Below are 23,395 nucleotides of genomic sequence, written 5' to 3' on the forward strand. Positions count from 1 at the left end.
ATTGAGCAACACGCTTTCATTCCAGAATGAAGGGCTTCAGAAATTTTTCAAGAGTTGATTAAATTGACATTCCTGACAAACATAATGATTTCACTAATTCAGCATTTTCCAGTGGAAAACTATTCCATCAGAAATTTAAACCAGATCTAGTAGCTAGGAACAGAGACACTGCAAGATTTTTTTAGCTTTTTTCTAGTAGCTTCACAAGCATTTAAATAAAATTACTCTTGTTTCTATATAAGTCCTTATTTTCTTTTGAGTTACGAACTGACTTAATGAAAGATTTAATTATTTAGGTGTTGATGCCAGAGCTTTCAAGGAAATACCGCACAAATTCAGGCATAAGGTTTTGTAACTCCCACCACAGACAAGATGAGGAAAAGAATTTGGCATTCACCGATGTTGGCAATTGGATTTTAATACTGTTTCAAAATAGATTGAGGTTGTGGAGGTTATTTGACCATATATGCATGTTTTTGAGCAGGCTTAGCTTTAAGCTAAATGTGTTTGGGACTAAAGTGAATTAAAGCAAGAAAAAGCGAGTCAGGACTAAAGGAAAGCAAGAAAAAGCGAGTCAGGACTAAAGGACTGGATGTCTGCATGTGTTGGTCTTATCTATATATTTTCTAGGTGATTTTACTGATCAATGTTTGGGGATTCCTTTTTAAAGAATGAGAGATTTATCGTTTACTGTAATGTGGTTTCATTTCTGTAAAAAAAATGCAAGCAGGGGGGGTGTAGTGGCAGCTTAAATAGTGGAGATTCAGAAAACTAGTTCATTTCTAAAAACCAAATATCAAGAGCAAATGTGCTTTTGTGCGTTTTTGAAAAGCAAGCCCTTATTGCATTAAAGGTAGAGCAACTACCTAAAAGCTCTTTAAGCTTTAGTTTAATGGTCCATATAATAGGAAACATTAAATTTGCTTTAGGATTTATCCCTCTAGTGTTTCGAAACACAGGTCCCAGTTCTGCTAACGCTTCATGGATGTTTAAAGTGTAACAGATGAAGAGTCCCCTATGTCTGTCACAGGAAAATAACAGAACATTGATTTGAAGGAGTCCTGGGCTATAAGAGAATTCTTTTCAAATTAAGTTGAAAGTACTTCTACATACACCTGTGTATGGAGATCAAGGTGGATTTAGGACTGTTAATGTTTTCCTGTGAAAAAAAAAAGTGAAATACAACAACCCCACCACCACTACCACAGGGTCTCCTCTGCTCCAGCGTCATAACATGCTTACTTGATTTTAATAGTTCCTGCAATACAATATCAGCATAAGGAATTTGTCAATTGAGAAGGGAAGAGATAGAAAGGGGAACTTTTTAATGGGATATTTTCTGCCCCTTAGTGTGGGTTGTGAATACTGATGCCACCTGACAGAAGAAATGATTTCAGTAAGTGGAGGGGGATTTTATGTGGTGGACATAATCACCGCATCACTAACAGATGAGTGACACTGCTAGAATACAGCCTGGAATATTTCAGACAGGAAAAAACAGCAGAAAGAGGTTTCTTGGATTCAGAAAGTAGAAGTACTAAAAATACAAGTAATGTTCATTTGATCATCTTGCCTCTGATGCAGCTGCTAGATGTTTTGCTTTCATTCCATAAAAAGTCATAAGAAAATCAAGAAGACCACTACTGTATGCATTCTTACAGTTTTTTTTATGTTGAAATCCTTTTCCAGGAGATGGTAAATGTGGCAGTTTGCACAGCGTTAGGCTGAGAACCTCAAATTACCCCAATGCCCCCCTTCCCTCCCTTCCTCTTCAGAGGATTCTGCAGCATTTGGCAGAGTATCAGCCTTTGGGGGTACTAGTGCTAGTATCCAGTAAGGTTGAAAGTGGCATAAACACCACTATTTCCCTGCAGCGTTTTTGTAGCTTATTCTGAAGCACAGACTACTGTTGACTGCTGCCCTGTAGTATCACATTCTGTTCTTCCCTTCAGAGCTCAGTATGTTGCCTACACTCTGCTGCTTATTCCTGCCCATTTTCATCCTGCCTTTTGCCTTAGTGTCCTGCTACCTCACGCCTACCAGTTCTGTGCAATCCATCATTTTACCTTCCGTACTTTAACAAGCCTTGCAAATAAGCAGCTAAATTAATCTTTCTTTGCAGCTCTCCTCTTTCTAGTAACTCCTCTTACTACTTATTAATCAATCCTCAATGCATCCCTCTTCGTATTTATTGCTTTGTATCTTCTTTTGTTTGTGTTGTTTACCTGATATTTAAATTATTACAAGGTAAGGACTTTGCTCTTTTGCTTTGTGTAAGTACACAGTGTGCTCAAAATGTTTAATATTGTCTTGCATTAAAATGTATAAGCTCAAACTGTCTAGCAATATCGATACTAAGAATCTTACTAAGAGTAAGGGGATAAATGGAGGAGACCCCTGTATTTGGTCTGGTGTTAGTTTTGTTTGTGCATCTATATCATGCCTATTGTGCTGGAATGGAATTTTAAGGGGTGTTTGTCATAGGATCTATCAGCATAATGATTGGAAATAGTTAAATTTTCTCTGGAAACTTTGACAACTGTTTCCTGGCCCTAATTGAAGGGTATTTTTGTATTCCTTGTATTGTGCGCCATAGTCCATGATACGTGGAGGTAAGTCGTAACTTCACTATCTGAAGTTTGTAGGAATTTTTTTCCCCTTCTCATATTGAAGAGTGTCACTCAGATTTCCCCCCCCCACCCCCCGGTCTAATTTGAAGGAAGTGACTAAAGGAGAAGTTAACCTTTGTTTCTGTGTATCCTTGCAGACTTCACCGTCTAGAGATGCCTCCTTTCCATATAAAACTCAGTTACCATGTATGGTGCCAGCCTCCGCTTTCAGCAGTAGTGAGTACAGTGCAGAATCTAAAATACTAGATTATGTGCAAGAGCTGGACTCTTCCTTCCACCCAGTCTTATCATTCCCTTCAGGTAAGTAACTCAAATGCAATGCCTCTAACAGAGGGTGGTTGTCCTTGTGAGATCTGTAGAGTTTATGAACTATTCTTTTCAGTGATTTTTAGAACTTAGTTCTCTTACAGAAAACCTCACACTGGCAAAATATATGAGTCTAGACTAAATGAAAATCTTAACTTCATCCTAACGTTTGAAAAATAAACCTTGTAGATTTCTCGTATCAGTAACATGATTACAACAAAGAAAAACTGGTCAGGGGAACATTTGTGGTTAAGGTGGTTTTTGTCTGTTTCATGGTGTGTCTAATTGAGTCAGCGTTAGCCCTTTAGTGTGCTTCTGCCGACACACTACCATACCTTGGTTATGTTGTTTTCATGAGCAACTTTCAGTTCAGGCCCTTTGGACTAGCCCCAAAACGCTTTATTTAGTTTTTCTAATAGTTTTTGTCATAGCGTGTGATTTTGGTGATCTTTGAAGTTTATGGTTTCTGTCATCTGATTCTTTAATCTTTTTGGGCAATATTGCAGATATTGTTTTTTTCTGACTCTTTTTAGCCCTGAAACTAGTGCAGGTGCAAGTTGACAGCACTTTGTGCTTCAAAATAGCATATTAAGTGCTGTTACCAGCAGGAGGGATTGGATAGCAGCAGATACTATTGGATTTGGGTTTTCTTTCGTTTTTTGTTTTAGGAAAAACCTATTGCCAGGTAGCTGCTGACCAGTGCAGGAATTCTGCTGTTCTGGGCGGCTGCTTTGCCACAAAATAATCCTGAACATGAGGCTGGGACTGAACTGCTTGAGTCTTTAATCAAACCCGCTGTCTTCCCAGAATGACAGTGTATACGCTCCAGCCTGGTATTAGGAAGTTAGGGATTAAAGTAAGTCTTGGGTTTGAAGAACTCATCACTGGCCAGTAGAGAAGACCCAAGTGTGGACAAGGAATCTTGAGAAGGTCTCAACTCTTGCAAGTTTACGAGGGTTTACATCCGATGTATGGGATAAAGAGGAGTTTCTTTTGAGGAGCAGATAGGGGGAAGAAAACACTCCGCAACAGCAAACATCCCAGTCAGCAGGACTCTGTTGTGGAGAGGAGAGAAAAACACTGCTTAAATACTACTTCTTTACTCACACTCTCCATCACTTACCCTGTGACTCTGACAGCCCAGCTGGACAGGAGCCGGGGGCTCGGACAGTAGTTCCCGAATCCCTGCAGAGAGCTGTCCCCACACGCTTCCTGGGCGACTGCCAGCTTGTCTCACTACTCAGATTCTTTCCTTGCTTCTGCTTCTATTCAAGGTTCACCGTACCACAGTGTATATGTTTTGGGGTGGGTTTTTAACTGTTTCTTTAGAAGTCTGTTTAAGGATAGTCATATAAGGCCACGCCCCTTGCATTTATTTGCACCTTACTTTTAAGGGAGACTAGGAAGTTTAACAAGAATATTGGAATATTCTTTCCTTGAAAAAAGACTAATCATCATGGAAAGAAAAAAACGGAAAGGATCTGGATTGTATCGTGGCTACTGTTGGTCACTTTGCCAGGATGGAGGAAGAAAAATGTTACTTTAGCTTCATTCCGATACCAAGAACACCTTTCTTTTGAGGAATATTTATTCTCTTTTCAAGCAGCCTTAACCTTGCTAATAATAGTTGAGACAGGAAGAAAGTGCTAGACCTACTATCTCCTGCTCAGATGGAGGCTAGACTCGTGGTCTAGTCTGTGCTTTGTGTACTTTGCTGTCTCTACCTCCTCATGAAGACCACTAGTCTATTTGTCATTTTCTTTCTTATGAAAGAATTATTGTGAATAAATGCATGCTAGAAATTTTCCAACTTGGTCAGGTAGCCTGATTCAGTTTCACGTTTTCTTTGCAGCTTTCTTAGTTATCCCTTTCCAAAGGGATAACTTCTTTTAAAATACTACTTGTGGTGTGCCCACATCTTTTACCACTTTCTTCTGAATAAAAAAAAAATTTCAGCAGTGTGGAAGAAAAGGTTCTTGGTTTGATTTCCTTTTTTTTTTTTTTTAATATTATTGGTATTTTTTTCCATTTTGAAACTCTGGAGTTTGATTTTTCAGTGTATGAGGAGGTATTCAGATTCAAGATTCAGATCTTGTACTCTCTTGTACCTATTTTTTTACTTTCAAAGGAGAATCATAGTTTGCAAGCAACGTAGTAATATAGTGCAGTGGGACTGCCTCACTAGTGTACAGGCTTCTGGAAGTATAATTGCCCTTATGGTTCTAAGTCTTGCCTTCAGAGTTTCCATATTACCAAGGGTCTTGACCAGAAGTATGTCAGTGGTTGCAACATCCCTTGAGCATAGAAGCACCTCTTTAAACTTCAATCCCGATAGCTGGAAAATTGTAGTTTGCATCTAAGAAGTTTGGGTTTCTGGTATTTATGCACCTAGCCTGCAGATAAACTGAAACAAATGTTCCTGCCCTTTTAATTGAGATACAGGAGCAAATAATAAAAAATCTCTGAGACATCCAGGTGATTCCCCAGGAAAAACACAGGAGAAATGTTTTGTTTATTTCTTTACTTAAATGTTTTGACTAGTAAACCTTTCAGACCTACTTTATGTTTTACTCGGAAGTAGAATAGGAAACACAGGAGAAACCTTGGGAAGAAACAGCCTTTTACGGGTCACCTTTAGTCTTGTGACAAAATATCTAGTTAGATCCATATCAAAGTGAAATAAATTATTCTTTTTAGTTAGCAAAATATGTTGAAAGTTTCTGTCCAGGCAAGTCCTGAAGGCACATGAGGATAAGGTGGTATGTAAATTAAAAGTCCAATGCCCACCCTTTGGCCCTGCCCTCAGACCTCTTCTTGTTCTGAACATAATAGTCGTCAAGCCTGCTTCTGATGTGGACATATTTGTTTCTACTTAATTTCTCTTCTTTCTTGTAATGTTGTTTCCAGAAGGGCTTTTCAGACAGAGACCTATTTTTCTTAAGCTTTCCTGCGTTACAACAGTCGGTAAATTCCTTACCACTTGAGATGTTTTGCAGACTAATTCTTGGTTAGAACTCCCTCAGGAAATGAATTACATTGCCCTGCTGTAGCCTTTGCCAGAGAGAGGAAGAAGGAATGTACCTTGACATTACCTCTAGGCTCCCAGCAGTAACAATTTCCAAAAGCATTTATTACCTGTACCCAAAAGGTTGAACTGAAGGCTTTTCAGATTACAGGAAAAACACACTGTGTGCTCTCCACCATGCGGGGTTTTGTGCAGGAGTTAGTCAAGAGGGGAAGACCCCAGTCTTACTCTCACTTGATACCCTCCAGAGCTTGTTTTCATGAAGAACAATTCTGGAGTAATTGCAGGTACGGACATAGTTTATTCCAGAGTAAGACAACCTTGCTCTTTCTTACTTTGACTTTGAACGCCAAAAAAAGTGCTGTTAATCTACTAAGTGTGTGTGTCTGCACTGCTCCTGAACAGGAGCATTCCTTAGGTTTGAGTCTTACCTTGATCTGAGTTGTCTTGTCAGCCCTTGGAAGCTCTTAGTGCTGGAGAGCTTGGAACCACTTAAGCATACTGCCTTGGTCAGCACGTATGGCAGTGTAGCTTCACAGCTACAAATGCATTTGTTTTTACCATGGTGTAACTCTCACTTCCCGTTAATAGAAAGATGGGTACCTTGAGATCTTACTCCAGGCAATTACTGGAGATTATCTTGTATACTACTTAGATAACCAATAGAAAAGACTACAGGTCTTTGCCTATAGTGGAGGATAGCACTCGTACAGTAACTATCTTGCTGAGAGTTGCCTCATCTCAAATTTTCTTATTTACTCCTGCAAAAATCACTTCTTTGAAATGTCTGACTGGGCTGTTTTGGGATATTGTCATCGAGTTTTCCTTTGGCTCTCACCAGTTTCAGGACATGTTTTTCTATATTGTCTTCAGCTTGACCATGTGAAGACACTGCTGCTATATAGACAAGCGATCGGTCCTCGCGGGAGTTAACTCAGCACTGCTGTTCTTCATGAGTTGAAGGACTCAAAGCAGCAATATTGCTCATAGATTATATTACATAGTATTGTGTAATCAATTCCTAGACCTTTAGTGATGATGCATAATTCATTGGCTCATAGGTTGCCATCTTTCTGATACAGACTGCATTCCCTGTGGATTTCTTTTTTTTATTAGATATTCCTCTTCACATATACTTTGAAACATTATTAAGGAAGGATGACATCAAAGGAGAACCTGTTGATTCCTCATCTTTGGGAGTGGAGTTTAAAGTATCTCCAGACAATGGTATGTAAAGCTTTAACACTTTAATACTTGCAAGACAGTTTTTTATTCATTTGCCAGTACTTTCTGCCCTGAAGAGGTTCCATTTATAAACTCACCACAAAGCAGGTTATCAGAGAAGGTAACTGGCTAAGGCTTTAGGTGGAAGGGGAATCTCTTCGCAGACCACAGTGTCAGGTTCTGCTTTGTTGCACTGAAATGATCCCATCAGAGCTGTAGGAGGGCAGTAATACATCGTGGGGGGAGTTTGGACCATGGGTTCTCTGCAGACACAGGTGCCTGACTGCAGTACTGTTTACTATTTGGATTCCTATCAGAAGTCTGTTTTTTTCCACTATAAATAGTTCAGCAGTTGAGCTTACCTGTGAATTGCACCAATGGAAAATAAGTTTTCAACTTGATACATGCTTTTTCTGTTGTAGACTATAATCAACATAATGTTTCTGTCAAACAATGGAGCAGTGGCTGTTTATCTAATTCCAAATCTCAGTCAGTGTCAGGAACATCTGACCAGCTGTCGGAAGGAAGAAAGAAAAGACATCTAAGTGAGACAGCAGTAGGTAAGAGAAAAATGGTATTGTTTAAGGTGGCGCTACGTCTTTAAAAATATGTACTGTATAAATTAGTTTGTTATCGCTGAGCTTTGAGAATTTATTTTAAGTTGTCTCCAAAAAGGATACTGTATGAAACTTTACAGGAGTGAAGAAATGGACTTAGGACACTATGAAAATAATGTGCTATTTTAAAGGATAATAATCTTTCTTTTTCTTCTTGAGTATATATTACAAAATGAGACAAGCTTCTCTATTTTATTTTTGGAATACTCTTAAAGGAAACTGCTCAGCAGTCCAGCTGTGTTTTTCTAATACTGGGTGTCATTATTTTTAATATGAAGGGGTTTTTTTTTTAGTAGTCAGTGAAACAGACTGAATTGCAAAGTTATCTGTCAAATCACTTGCCCAACCATTTACTGGCATCTTTGGTCAGCTATGTTTCATTTGTTGTATACTGTCATTTGTGGTTCTGGTTTCCTTCCAGACTGTTAAGAGGAGTTGTGGGTAGCCAGTGCTTATAATTAGTGTTTTCAGCCTTGTTATCTTTATATTTTAAGCCATTGAATCTCTGCTTCAGCACTTGGTAAGTTGATAGAAAGTGCCCTGAAAGTTCTGTAGAATAATGTGATAATTTAGGGACAAAAAATTCAGCGTACCATTGTAAAGATAAATAGCATCTTACCTCTCCAGGCTATTAGAATGTAAAACCTAACAGATTCTGTTACAGATTCATTTATGTGAACTTTTGGAAAACTTTTGGCAAAATTCCTCAGAAGACGGTTGAAGAAAATAAATCACTGAGTAAGAAGACAAACTATGTTAGTTTAAAATTTCCCCTAAGTAAGAATTAAAAGATATAAATGATCAGTTAACATTGTGGAAAAATACACTGCATATCCAGATAAAACTGATAGTGTAATCTTGCAATAGAGGTGGAGATATGGGAATTACTGCAGAAATTATTTAACAAAAAATTATGATCTATTAAAAAACGAACCAAACAAGCAAAAAAACCCCAACAAAACAAAAACAAACAACAACCCCAAACCAAAAAACCCTATTGATTAGAAAGGTGGTTTTGGACAGACTGAAAACTGTGCATTATAGTCCTCCCCTTTGCTGTACAGTCTTCTCTTACGCTCTGTGCCTGTCTTTGCGGGGGGTGCTGTGCCCTGCCCCCTCCCACCATCAGTGATCCTTTTTTCCACGCCACCCACTCCCCTTATCAGTCGCTGGTCCCCAAAAGGCAGATGCTGACACAGTGTTTCTTGCAACCACATTGTTTCCCTAAGTGTACAGTCAGGCACACCGAGATCAACAATTGGAGTTACTTGGGAGCACTAATAAGAGAGGAAACTTCTTGCTATAAACCTTTTGAAGTTACAGTTAGTCTTCTGCCAATAGTATTTAGTTCTTTGAGTTAATGGAAGAAAAAAAGTAGTCTTTTATCATGAGGGATCATAGTTTCCCAATGCCAGAAAACTGCTATGTGGTGCATTTGTAAGCAGCAGCAGCAGTTCTAGCTTATTATTGCTACGGGTGTAGTACTACATATTTTTTCCTAATTTGGGCTCTGTCTAGGAGAAATTATCCATGGGGAAGGTCAGCCTGATGAACAAGGCCAAAAATAAAAGCTGTGTGCCAGGGAGTTGCAGAGCTGCCTGGGAGATGAGAGTTCATGTCCTTGACCCAGCCTGTGCAATACAGTCTTCAGGATCAGTCTTACCTCTTTTACCATGTTGGAATACTCTGGCTCTTTTTATTAGTTGGTATATTAAATCTGAGTTCTCTTTTCTTATTGGAAATTAAGGTAGAAGAAAAGCAGAACACAGGTGGTTAAATTCTGAATCCCCCTAAATGCTGCTTACACTGGGACTGAATAAGAGTAAACAAGAGTTATGATTTGTCTGGATCAGTGGACCACATGGAGATCCAGAAACTAATTTTATTTGTTACCCTTGCTGCCAGTTCTGTTTTATCATTTATCAAGGAAGAAACTATCAGTGAGGGCTTAGTGAACTGGTATGTTGGTGAGATGCAGCCCAGCTAGGGAAGCGCTGTTAGGGAACACTGAGGAGCGTTCCTCTAAGTCTGATTGCATTTGCTGTGTGTGTAGTCTATGACAGCTTCTGAAAAAAGAAGTGGGATTTGCCTATATGAAGCTGGTTCCACAAGAAGAAATCCTTCGTAGAAGGAGAGGGATGAGTTTTGTGGAACAACAATGACAGGATGAGTAACAAGTGTTTATTTAGATGGCTTTTTTTAGCATTCGTTAAATCGTAAGTGGTTAGCTGTGTGCTTCTAGAAATGACTTTACCATTAGTGTATGGAAAAATATCTTTAGTCTAATAGACAACAGCCGGTATGCTTTTTTTATTATTATTTTTTTGTGACAGGCGAACGTAACACTAGGTTTGAGACATTCTCCTTTCAACATGCAGAACCAGAATCCCATAGCAGTCTTGCTTCTGTGACCAATGTCAATGCGATGTCTAGGCCCACTCACAGCACTTCATCACAGGTAAACCAAAAATGTGTCACTATCTTTACTGAAATATCAGTGGGGAGTTGTGCAAATTAATAATCCAAAACCACATGCCTTTTACATTTAATTTAGTGTTAAATTACAGTGCAGAGCATTTTTACACTGAATTAAGTGGATTACATTAAGTAACTTATTCCAGATCGAGTATGTGGTGTTCCTAAAACAGATACTTGCTTGTAAAAGAATTTTGCAGATCATATAACTGGAGTGTAAGTTTAGTTTATTGGCATTGGACCTTTCATTTTTTTTATTTTTTCCCCAATTTCATTAAATATACTGTGATTTATGTTCCCAGTTTTACACAAGGACTCTTATGACTTTTTTCTTGGTGCAACTACATAAAATGGCCTCACAGTACAAATATAGTCACAGAATTTGTTAACTCTCAGCCTCACTATTTAAAACCTTTTGTGCAGAACTACAGGCAAAGTCTCTGGTATATAAATTTGCTGAGGAGCAGCACTGCTCTGGTTCAGTGAAGTCCCTGCAGAAATACACTTTGTTTTATTGGAATTCATTGAGAATTTCATAATAATATTCAGATTTCAGTCCCACAGTTCTGCTAAGCCGAGTGGTATACTGGTGCTATGTAAGTCATCATGTTTCAATCTGGTGATGACTCCTGGAGAGCTGAGTTTAAATCTGCATCCCCAATGCAGTTTTGACACTGCACACTCCTCCTTTTTTCCCTTGCTTGAGCAGACCATTGTCAAAGAACACCTAAATGAGCATTTTAGAATAGACTGCTTCCATTAATGTTCAGCTAAAAATTGAGATCTTGAAATATGGAATGTATCATGATTTAAAACTAAACTTTCTCCTGTAATCTAGGAACCTCAGGTTTTTACCCATGTAGGTTCCATGCACTAGTGGGCAGAGAACACCACCAGGAATCCTGCTGTGATCACGGCAAAGAAATTCAGTTTCTGTCTTTTGCACGTCTTTCAGAAAACCACTTTCCATGTAGGCTGTTCTTCAGTGCAAAATGTAGCTTCATTCTTTTGGAATTCTTAATTGTATCACACTGAAGAACCACTTGGGTTACGGGTTAGTAGATAGATTATAGAAGGTCGTCTTTGTAGACTGAACATTATGAAGAAGGCAGCATTAACTTCAAAGTTCTCATAAGTATTCAGAATTAACTGTAACTGAAATCAAAGAAGGGAAGCTCCCACTGATTTCAGTAAGAGTTAGGCCAGCGAGAAGTAAATCTCAGAGATGAGATAGTTTCAAGATTTGTTGAGATTCCATCGGAGGTGGGGGGGAAGTCGGAAGTCATTAAGCCACTAGAAAATGTGTTCAAGTTACAGACTTTCTCCTTGTGCAGTTATAATGTTTCTCAGCTAACACGTAGTTCCTATGATTTGAGCTGATGAATCTCCTGTTGTATTGATTATGTTATACAGCATAACTCCAGGAGGAGGCTGAGAAGTGAGAGCTCCTATGATATAGACAACATTGTTATTCCAATGTCACTGGTGGCACCATCGAAGTTGGAGAAACTACAATACAAAGAAATCCTTACCCCAAGGTTTGTTCATGACCTCCTTAGTTGCAAAGAAGATAGCAAAATGAACATGAGAACGTTAACTAAGAATATCATTAACATGTAGTTAGATAATGTTATAAAATTAAGATGATCTTTTCATGCGCTTGGGGTTTTTTTTTTGTGCACTTCAATTTGTGTGACTGGAGTGGTGGGAAGACTGGACAGCTGATAGCACAAGGGAAATAGTCTGATACACACAGGGGAGGTGGCAGATGCACAGACTGGCTAAAAATAGAAGTGGGTTTATATCCTCTTAATTGTACTGATATTCATGGCCTTAAATGTGCCGTTAGTCTGACATGCTCTGAACAGTTACTTGGAGGTTGCTGTCTTTTTTGTGTGGTGTGGTTCATAAGAAAATAGTTAACTATTTTCAGTGAATTGAACAGAAATGGTTTTAGCATATATTTTTAAAATTTATCCATTCTGATACAGTAGAATAAGCTTAATTTTTTCCATACAGTGTAAACCTATAATTCATGAATCTAGACACATCTTTTTTTTCTTTTTTTTTTTTTTTTTTAAGAAAAAGAACATATTTAGATTGCTAAAACAGAGTAATTGAACTCCTGTGCTGTAATTCAGTGGCTTACTAGCAAATAGCCTGAAACAGCTAAATGCAATTGTTCCATGTTTTAAATCTCTAATTTGCATTTGCTTTTATATTGTGTTTAAAGCTAAAAATATTAATAAGACTACTGGATAGCTTAAAGACTGTGTTGGGAAAAGGAAAGGTTAGATATTGGGTTGGGAAAGGAACATCTAAATTTCGGGCATCTGCTATCAGCACCTTAAATTTTAAATTATTTTATTTGAAAGAAATGTTGAAGCACAAGCAGCGTTGAAGAAGGAGTAACTAACAATATAATGAAACAGCATTTAGGTAAATTAATTTGACTTTCCTTGTCTCATTTCTAGCTGGAGAGTTGTTGAATTTCAACCTTTGGAAAGATCTCATACAGATGAAGAAGAGGTAGGCTGTATTTTAATTAAACTTTCAGTTTTTAATTAAACTAGATATAATATATAATTAGGATAATCGGTATAGATTTTCCAAAGTCACCGACTTCATGCAAATCCTGGTAAGTTTCAAATATAAAAAACAAAGTATTAAGTATCAGATTGTGAAAATGAGTCTTATCCCAACCTACTCGATCCTATGGTGGATGAGAGAAGTGTGAGTATCTCCATTAATAACCATTGTTCACTTGTTTGTTTGGCTCTTCTGTTCCTTGCTGTCAGCACAGTCAGCGCTCCCAAAGGGTCCCTTTGGTCAGGCCTCCGCCTCCCCTGCTCCTGGGCACTGTGATGCTGGGTGTCCCAGTGTGACTGTCTCTTCAGGGCTACCTGTGCTATAATGTCCGTCCTCTCTCATACTCTTCTTTCATGGCCAGTTCCCATGTCCTGTTGCTCTTCAGGAGGTAATTTGGCATTTTGCCTGCGGGCCCACCAGGTTTCCTCAGTTCTCTTCTCAGCGTTCGTTTTCCTGCAGCCCTCCTGTTGGGAGCAAACTTCTATTCTTTCTGCTTTGTCAGGAACAACATAACCTTCAGCATTTCCTGCTTGCCTGGTGAGCTAAGTTTGCACATCGTGTGCTACTGTTGCTTCCTCCAGACATAAGAATCTACCTTTTTCTTCCAGGGAATGTCTGTGGACTTTGCAGCTGCAGGTTCCTTTCTCCCCTAATCAGGCGTTCAAGGCATTTCCTAACTCCACTGTGAGCATACCAGCAGGTCTGGTCTCTAGGCTGGTTTTCTGTCCTTCCAATCTTTTTGTGGCTCCTTTTCCAGAAACCTGCCAGTTTTGCTGTCCGTTGGACATCTCTGGTCTCCCTCCAGTCTCTGCTATAGGCCACTATCAACTGTTGTAATGTAGGACTTGTATTCGTACTTTCATCCACAATGTCTGTTCTTGAGCTCCTTTTTCAGAGAATCTCTACAACCGGGGTTTAAGTAGTAGTAGTAGTAGTAGAAAAATATTGCATTTGGGTAGCAGTATAGGTGGTTATGCTAGACACAGTAAACAAATCACTATGCCTCTCCCTTGGGATAGAAAATACATTCTCCTCAGGGTTTTACCAGGTCCGTAGCTGCCTGCTCCATGGAAATGAACCTTTCCTTGCGGAGAGCATCATGGTCTCAGCTCCCTACCTGGTGCAGTTGCATTCATTTGGCACCATGCTCTTGGGTCGGAAGGAAGAGAAAAAAAAACCCTTACTCTGTCCCTGCCTTTTCTCATGGACTTGAGAAATTCTTGTGAAATCTGGTGGTCAGATTTATGTCACCTCCACCACTGCCTTTTCGTTTTGGTACTGTCTCTGCTAGCAGGAGTCATGCCTGATCTTCTTTTATAGTGAGAAGGTCAAATTAGATACACAGGAGAACTCTCCTGAAAGGATATTTAATTAAACCATTTGGAGAATAACTAATAAGGCAGCAAGGGCACAGAGTCTGTTGAGAACCTACTGTTCATTGCTCTCTCTTTCATCCTGGTGTCTGTGGAGGAAAAAAGAAAAGAGAATTTCAACAGTGATTTGCCTTCAGGACTTCAAGGGACTTGCTTGGAGGACTCAGTGGATTTCTTGTTTAGATTTCAGATCCCATACAGATGACTTGTCTTATGTACTTTTAGTGTACTTTGCTGAATAGACTTCAAGGTGTCTCTCTGTGAAGTTCATGGGCTAATTGCTCATTTAGTAGCCCTCCCAGTACATTTGTATTTGGCGTGACTAGTTGATCCTGTATGATTCATCCTTTGGCCAGGAAATAACTTGAGTTAACAATAAAGCAGCTTTGCCTCCTGCTGTGGTCCACTGCTCCTGTATTGTCTGTCAGCTGCTGGGTAGAACGAGAGAGGAGAGATGTCAGACGAGAAAAATGCTAAAGATCTTGTTTGTCTAAATCATCCGTTGCCAATTTTTGCCCCTTCTTTTGGGATCGTGTTAATTGGTTTGGATGTTTTTCGGAGTACTGAGAAAAGGTGGTTGTCTGATCATAATTCTTCCACTTCCTTGCTTTTGGTTTCAGGCCGAGTTAGATTTGTTACTAAGCTTGAAAAAAAGACATGAGAAAACAGCAGCATTACCTTTTCCCATTTTCTGCACTCACACTCTGACACTCTTGAAATTGTTCCTTGTACTGACATCAAGGCAAGCTTCAGTAGATCATTTGTGAAGGACAACAGAGAGGGCAAAATGTACTTTCTGCTTTTATATAAAGTAAGCTTTTTCTTTGCTTTCCACTGCATAGCAGCCTGTGGTGGTACTGTATCATAGTTTTTTTCCTGCCTATATTCTGTGTGGCTAAATTTAAAACTTCTGGAGTTGTCCTTGTGTCAACCAGCAGTTAGGGGTTTCTTCCACTTGATGTCTTGTCCTTTTTTTCCTTCTCTCTTCTTCATTTAAAGGCTTTCAATGCAACAACCGGTATCGATGCAATAGACTTGCACCCAAAGTTCCCACAAGTTACAAAAAAATATGGGGTCCCAAATTTGTCATGTTCTACAGCAGCCACGCTTCCAAGGATGGGAACTCAGCACTTCCTGAAAATCGGGCCTATTCACTGTGACTTTATTTGAGTACAAAAAGCTTACGTTTTTTGGGTGTCTGATTTTTATTTCTGGATATTTTGCCTTACAAGGACAAATGTAACAGTTGGGCAATGCAAAAGTTAATCTACTATCTATGTCTGCTCTATTACTTGCTCTAAAAATACTTAGTTTTTGGAAATAGAGCAGTTGAGTTTCCTGGTTTGCATGTATGAATTTGCAGTCTGCTACTGCTTTAAGGCATGGGAGGGTGTGGCACGGGTTTTCCTATTTTATTTTGTTTTTAATTTGTTTTGTCCAGGTTAAAGTTTCTGGCAAGACATGGTTGTAAAGTAACATTCAAGTTTATTTTGCAGTTGTTTCAGTAATGACAAATACTTTGGAATAATTCTGTGTGCAATTAGTTTTGCATAAGTGTTTTCATGGCTTATGACTCAGTGTTTCCTGTGAAGCCAAAGATTGAAATGCAGGCTTTGTTGTTTTGAGAACCTTTCAGAAATATTCCTGGTGCTATTCAACATTAATGCACAGTGTCTTGTAGCGTAACTAGATGCGATGGGGGGATCCAAATCTTAGTTTGCTTTAAGTCTTTTTCTTTGAGTGAAATCATTAGACGTGCCTCACAAACAGGCCTTCCTGTCTTCTCTCAACATCGCTGCCAGATCCATCCACTGAGGACTGACAGTTCTTTTGTCCTTTTTCAAACTAACCTTTGTGGGGGGAAAAAAATATCATATTTCTCCAATTATAGCAACTTTAAATTAAGCTAAAGTTGGTGGAGGAAATATATAAAGTGTTACAAAGCTGGAGAGCAGCAGAGGCTGTACTGAACCAAGCAGAGACCTTTTACTCTGATGTAATGTGGTTTTTATCCATAGAACAAACAATAATTTTTCAGTAAGAAAATGTATTACTTCTTAGTAGTCAATGGAATAGGGTACAACTCATTTTAAATAAAGAAGTAGTTCAATCTGCTGTCATCAGCTATGGAAAAGGAACAGTAAGGCTTATTTCTGTATTTTTCAAAACTCTTCGCTTGGAGAGGAATGTGGACTTTGATTTTTGAAAGGAAGCTTGTTAAAAATGAAGTTTCTTCCCAGCATGAAAAGTTTTGGCAATTTGCTAAGAAAAGTATTTTCAAAGTCTTAAGTTTTTCTTTCAAAATTATCTTTTGTTTCCACTTCAAAAGAAATCTGAGCACACAGAAAAATCCTGAATTTTCCCTGAGGGAATAGCACTTTTGTAGTTCATAAAATTCTCACTTTCACGCTATACATCATTGACCTCGGAAAGACAGAATCTGAACTGAGATGCAGTCCCATACCGATGCCATCCAAGTGACAGAGCTGGTGAATTCCAGAGAGAGGAGGAAACCCATTAAGTTGGTTTGCATGGAAGGAAACGAGCAGCTAACAAAGCGGTTTGTGTTTAACATAAATAAATAAAAGCAATGAGGAGTCTTCAAAAAGCAGTCATGAGATGGGCAAACAAAGCAGGCCTGTTTGTCTGAAGGTTCCTGTTGAGTGCCAGGCTGAGGAGGAACCGGGCAGCTACAGTTTTAGCAAGCAGGTCGTGTGGCCGTTTCAGATCACACTGAAGTCTTTGAGATCCTTTTCATTGGCTCAGTCAAATTTCATTGTGGGGCTGTAGTTTATGACCAGCCACCTAGGTTGGAAATGTGCTCGCTGGCAAGCGCAGTGCCGCTACCAGGTATGCTTACAGCAGCATCAATGCATTGTAATACTTTGCATTTGTACCCATAATGGTCATGAACTACCTCAGTGCTGCAAGACTTGATACAAAGAATGGCTTCTGCAGAAAACCTCAGGGCTGTTAGGTGTCTGGAGTGGAGTACTTCCAGCTGAGAATGTAACCTATATTGTATGGCTCTATCTGGCACTGCAGTGAGGACTCTGTGTTTAGTTCTCTATTTTATCAGACTCAGTTGGAAGATAAATGGTGTTACTTGTATAACACCACTGAGGATTTTCATTTATAGAAAAAAATCAATTCATTTTCCATGACTCCCCCAATCATTGGTATAACTCGTGTCCAGGACTGATCTGGCAGTGCAGCTTCACAGCTTCTATGACCAGGAATTGTTCTTTCCTAGAATTTCTCTGCTTTTGAATTGGGAGTGGCTGGCATAAAATCCATGGCTGCAGCACTCATACGCTCTCGCCAACCTTAGCTTTTTAGGTGAACTTTGAAGAGGTTGAATGGTTTGGAGCACTTTGAAATAACTCTGAGCTGTGCTGGAGGGGTCCAGCCAAGAGCTCGCCCCGCCATCTGGTGAGTGAGGGGGAAGGGCAGCAAAGTGCTCCTGGCCCAGCCGTGTCTAAGGAGCAAACTTCCTGGTGTGCTGCCAACAGAAAAATGAAGATGGCTCTTTCAGAGTGAAGGTCAGATGCGATGGCTACATCTGAGGATGTAAAGTACTCACATTAGGGCTGTTTTAAGCTGTACCGGGGTCATGCAAATCATTTTCTAAGAAATAGTCTCTTCAAAGCAGAAACCATTTTCTGCTTGGTTTCATAGCAGGAATGCGGCATCTCAGGTTTGCTGAGTTCCTCTCAATGTGGAGCTATTGAAGTCCTTGGTGATCTCAGACCTATTTCTCCATGCTTAAAGAGCACCCTGGCAAATCCTGCTGTCTCCCAGCCTCCTCCTAAAGCAGTCTCTGGAAACTCCTGGAATTTTTGCTTGTCTTTATTATGTGCTTTTAATATTGCCTTGATTTGCAAATACTTGTCCTCTTAATTTTCTGCCTCTCACCATAGAGAAATATGTGTTAGTTGCATGGGGCGCGTCATAATTTCTATATCCATTCACATCAACCACAGACTTGTAAAGAAATAAAGTGAAAGTGACAGCGTCCCATATACTGGAGCTCTAGTGAGAATGTAAGCTGAATGCATGTATTTTGATGTGCCTTTATACTGCAAGCATGCATTGTGTTGCCTCCTCTTGTTTGGTGAACAGACCTTTGCAGAATTATATATAATATTGGCTGCCTTTGTTCCTAGTGATGTTCATAATTATGGCAGCAGCTATCCCTGTATTTCATTACAGATAGAAGATCTGTCAGATGAAGTTTTTTCCTTACGTCATACAAAGTACGAAAAAAGAGAGAGAGCAAGGTGGTCGCTGTGGGAGCAGAGCCGCTGGCCCAGAAGGAATAGCAGGCAGGTGTATTGACTTTGATAAGAGCGTTCCTATTGAACCGCTGGTGTCAGCTGTTGGTGCAGCAGTTTCAGAAATGCTGTCCCAGAGAACTTTGAAAATGAGGGCACTCCTCATTAATTAACTCGTCAGGGACAGTACCAGGTATGTTTGTTTTTTTGGCTGGAAAGGGAAGACTCTGCAGTTCTGAAGCACGCATACTTACAGAAATTTGCCATGGTAGTGACCTGGTATTAGTGAATAAAAATCTTACTCCCATACTGAACACAGCTCTGCTAGTTTGAGCTGCTCCCAGTTATTGCGACTGTAGCCACCGAGTGTAACATGAGCCCTTCTTCACTCACCTGACTTAAGATGAAAGTCCACTGCATTCAGAGACGTGTTAATGAAGGGTCCTGGGCTGTGCCAGGGACCTTATGCTTAAAAAAGTCATTGTGTGAAAAAGTTTAAAGGTTTGCTGTCTGGTGCAAAACTCACCAGAATTAAATATAACCCGTAAAAGTCTTGCAAAAAGTAGAGCGTATAAGACCAAACATCATAAAGCTGTATCTGCAGTTTGGCTCTGGGAAAATGATTCCCATAAATCGCTTCAGAATCTGCCAGGACAAAAAGCATCCTATAAATGCTGGGATAACTTTTTCTGCTATTTATCATATGCTCGTATCTACTCTTGGCTGAAAGTGAACCATGACACTATGAATATATATGCAAAGATAGCTTTTTTTAATGGAGGATAAAATTAGAGATAAACCGTATTAAGGAATTCTATTTTAAGCCATTTTGAACATAAAAAAGCTTTAGAAAGTGTACTGAAAAATACAAGCTCTGTATGTACCCTTAATTTTGAAACTCCGTGAACAACTTGGTGAAATCTTGGTGCTATTTGAATTCGGAAGTAAAACTGCTGTTGACATGAGCAAGGTAAGAGTTCCACCTGGCATTTAAGATGTGTGCCAGTATTTTATATCTAGTTCAAATATGCATTAAAGGCAAGGTCAGATTTTTTAATCTTACTAAATTATTTTGACTGCTTTGGAGATGAGTCCAGAGCAGAGGTGGGAAGGGGGAGCCCAAGGACCTGCTGTTTCTTCTCGAGTTACATTGGCACGATCTGCTGACAGTGCAGTTTGGACTCCACAGGCTCCTGCGAATGATGCCGTGTTCCCCTGAGTGGGAACAACCCACAGCTCACTGACTTCTGTCCAAAATTACCATTCTGGTGAGCATGTGGAGCAAGGCGCAGGAGTGGGACCAGCCACCAGCTGTTCTGGAGCCAGAGTGTGCCTGTTCCAGCCCTGTTTTGTCTGGTTAGCTTCTCCACATAGCAGTTTTTGTTTTGGCTTGTGACATCGAGGTTGTCAAGAACCATGTGTGTTTTCATCTGCTCTTTTGATTTAAATAAGTAGACTGTAGGTAGCATGTATGGAGAAACTGAACACTTGGAAAAAAAACAATCTAAATTGGTCCTGGTGATGTGAAAGGGCAGGGGCTAGTTCTTAAGACTCGTCTCTTATCCTGCACTAGATCTTACAGCAAAAATGCTGACGGACGACACAGCCAAGATTCGGTGCAGAAAGACCACCACAGCAGCTCCTGTGCGTCGCTGCATTGTGCTGCTGAACCTGTTCCCGACTTGACTTCGGAAGCCCACAGCTCTGTTTGTTCGGGGATTGCACAACTCTCCAGGGAGAGCCAGGAAGCAAAGGTGAGTGCTTCCTGGTCTGGTCAGGTCTTCAGTGACCACTGTCTCTTACCTAAAACAAAGAACCTGAACATATCCTCCTGTCTCACTGATCAAAATCTCAGGCTGTTGCCCTAGTTTATGTAGACTGAATGTTTAGAACTAGATTGCTGTGCCTTATGAATTAAGCGTAAGATTTGTCAACAGGTAAAAATTTCATTGCCCAGCACACACAGCACATGTTTTAGAGGTGAGTATGGCAGGCCTGGGTTCAGGGATGATGGATCTTTTCTCAGGGATGTTGGCCAGGGTTCCAGATGGGGCTGACTGTTACGAGGTCAGGTGTCCTGATGGTCTGGCACCATGGAAAAGAGCTTGCCCCTTCCTGTGCTCTGCCTGTTCAATTGTAGCTGTGTTACTAGTGCAAAACCGTATGAAGCCAGCTTACGCTGACAGCTGGTGCCTAGCAGTGTCGTATTCTTTATCTGAAGAGCCCTGCAAACATTGTACAGACAGACACTCATTTGTTACTTGATAGCAGATCATTCTGCACATAGCTAATCAGTCCGGACTCAACTGAAATCCCTTTTTCCCCTCTTTTCTCTTTCTCCACCCTCACTCCTACCCTTCTGATTCCTTTCAGTCTGGGCTGTGGGAACTTCGAGTTTTTCCACTAAAAGATGAAGAGGTAGAAGCTTTACTGTGCCAAGATCAAATAACGAATCAGACTGAAATGTCAAGTGCAGCTTTTCCCAGCGACTCTCTCTGTACTTCATGCACACCCATTGGTTTGCCAGACAATGGCCATCCACCAAGAAAACAATCTACTGAAGAGTCAGAAGACTGCGAAAATGTTTGCCTGGGAATCAACAATACAAGAAAACAAAGGTGACAGGGAATAATGTGGTTCATTAAGAAAGCCAATTAAGGTGGAGAAAAGTGTAAGGTAAAATCTCTCTTGTTCACACAGCATATGACAGCACAATTCAAAACCTGTACGTTAGCTGCATATAATATATTTTCTTTCTTGCTTTGTAACAGGCAGGATAAATCCCAAAGACAACACTTTCTTCTTCCTGAACCCCAAGAGAAAGTAATTATTTCAAGCTGGAAGTCTAATATTCCCAGTGTCGGGAGTGGGCGCACATAAATTGCTGGCACCATTCACTTTCTGTTGTCATATTGCCACATTTGTTAATAATCATCCTTTTCTGTTTTGTTTGTTTTCAAATGCATTTCTGGTTCTAGCGGATTTCTGGTGCAGCAGGATATGCTGTCTACCTTAACCAACAACTTCAACTGAACACAGAAAAACTACTTGGAAAAAATAGTGGGGAGAAGCGATAGCCTCAGATTATTTTCCTGTGTGGCATGACCATGGGGCAAAAGTCTGCCTCTCTAAATGCATGTGTGTAACCCATGCGTACGATAAGGGTAGGTGAGAACGAGCAGTTTCAACGCAGGCGTTCTGGAAGCCTTGCATCTAGCTTAAAATCTGTACTCAGCTCTCAGTAGTGCCAGGGCATGTTTCATATAGATGTCCTCAAGCAATAAGATAGAACTAGACCACTGCATTTCAATAGTCGATATATCTGCTACTCAGAAAGTAGGGTTTCTGCTTCAGTCATGTGGGTATAGAGGAACAGAAGGAAAGAGGAGTCGAGTCAAATCAGTGACGCAGCTCTTTGAATATTGTGGTTTGGGTCATCTTACTTCCTTAGTCCTTCAGTAGCTAATGAGGCTCATAATATTTTGCTTTAATATGCTAAAGACAAAGTCTTGTTCAAATTTCTGTACAGTGCCTTGTAAGAGTCTCGTAAGTATGCCAACATTTGGTGACTAGCTGAAAAGGAAAAGATGATTGATGTCTAAAGACCAATAAAGAAAAAAGCCCCAAAGCTTTCCATTGTGATTCCGGATAGATTTTTAATTTCCCAGTGAGTTCACAGTGAGGAAACAAAAGCAAGTTGTTTAAACTTGCATCCAAATAGCGTAGTTTGGAATGTATCTGCAATCTTAAAGAGGTATTAACAAAGATTAAACATTGAATGTAGGTATAATCCATCAACAGGAAGTTTTTCTGTGTAGGACAGTTGAAGGCAATTTTATAGGAGTCTCTGTTTTTGTGCAAAATTTTCTTCCATGTGTAATATCTGGAATGGCACTGGACAGACGACCCACTTTTAGTGTCAATTGTTTGGGTTTTTTTTGGTAAAAATGACAGGAATTATGCACTGGGCATCTGAAAACAGTTCAGTAAAGTTTCAACACTACAACCTATTGCTACATTGTAGTTTATTGCACATTCTGATTATTTTTTCAAACACTTTTTTAACACTGGTTTGTCTTAAACTTGAATCTTGCCTCGATGTCCGATACAATAATCTTTGATGCAAGGTTGTTTTTTTAATTAAAAGTTATTTCTATATATGTTGTATATAGTCTGAATTTGATGGCCTTTTAGAAGTGAAGAAATAGCAGTAACGCTTCCTCTTGGCACAGAGACCTGCTTGGCCCAAGAATGGCTTTGCAAACACACTGAAGTGGCAGCAGCACTAAACTTTGCTGTTGTACTGAAGCTGCGCTGGTGCTGTGAGGCTAAGGTCCCCCCAGCGTCTGAATACAGAGGTGGATTTATTCCCTCTCTCTTGTCCTGCATGTGCATCTGCTGCTGGGAAAAGGTTGCCGAGAGTTACATGTCTCAAATGCTTTGCAGGTCTTTTCCATGCCCATATCCTTTCATTAAGACATCTGATCCGACCAGCTCTCACCCAGCTTTGTTGTAAGGTCAGGGCTTCCTGCTCTGTCTGATCCCTGGGGCAGTGTGAGGAGTTTCTGCAATTTAAGAGACGGGACAGACCAAGTAAACCAGCCGGCTTGCCGCCTTCCATGTGCTGAAGGTGCCGTCAGGAAATGGAAATGCAATCCAGCATTTCACAGAAAGGAGCAAAAGGAGAGGGGTTTTCTAGGTTGGAGGGTGGGAAGGGTGTTAAAATGAGGCCAAAAAAACCTGTACAAAAGGAGCTGGATTAACCAGGTTTGGTCAGCCTGGTGGACTGTAAAGCTGTTCCTGCACTGCTGTTCAGATCCCAGCTGTGGTGTGCTATTGAACCGTTGTGTTGCTTTTGGGTCAGGCTCCAGTGTGCTGGCCT

At 40.0% G+C, this 23,395-nt stretch overlaps 1 protein-coding gene across 15 annotated transcripts in view; it reads left to right on the top strand.

Moving 5' to 3' along the window:
• Nucleotides 1–22,680, top strand: part of KANSL1L (KAT8 regulatory NSL complex subunit 1 like) — a 67,323-nt gene extending 44,643 nt beyond the window's left edge. For 11 of the 15 annotated variants that reach the window (XR_015699189.1, XR_015699185.1, XR_015699188.1 and 8 more), the window contains 10 exons: nt 2,768–2,930; nt 7,078–7,188; nt 7,608–7,745; nt 10,136–10,260; nt 11,691–11,815; nt 12,752–12,806; nt 18,452–18,564; nt 20,087–20,267; nt 20,887–21,189; nt 21,285–22,680. Coding sequence is in view for 2 of the 15 variants with exons in the window: in XM_087734139.1 (XP_087590265.1) it covers nt 2,768–2,930; nt 7,078–7,188; nt 7,608–7,745; nt 10,136–10,260; nt 11,691–11,815; nt 12,752–12,806; nt 18,452–18,564; nt 20,087–20,267; nt 20,887–21,131; nt 21,285–21,393 (1,365 nt within the window). In the remaining 13 variants the exon portion in view is untranslated. Of the gene's footprint in view, nt 1–2,767; nt 2,931–7,077; nt 7,189–7,607; nt 7,746–10,135; nt 10,261–11,690; nt 11,816–12,751; nt 12,807–18,451; nt 18,707–20,086; nt 20,268–20,886; nt 21,190–21,284 lie in introns of those variants that run through there. The other 4 variants (XR_015699186.1, XM_087734139.1, XR_015699196.1 and 1 more) reach the window with 4 other exon arrangements.
• The last annotated feature ends 715 nt before the right edge of the window (nt 22,681–23,395 follow it).

Source organism: Nipponia nippon, unplaced genomic scaffold, assembly GCF_047370975.1.
Source record: "Nipponia nippon isolate SJK-2023a ecotype South Korea unplaced genomic scaffold, ASM4737097v1 scaffold_5, whole genome shotgun sequence".
NCBI lineage: Eukaryota > Metazoa > Chordata > Aves > Pelecaniformes > Threskiornithidae > Nipponia > Nipponia nippon.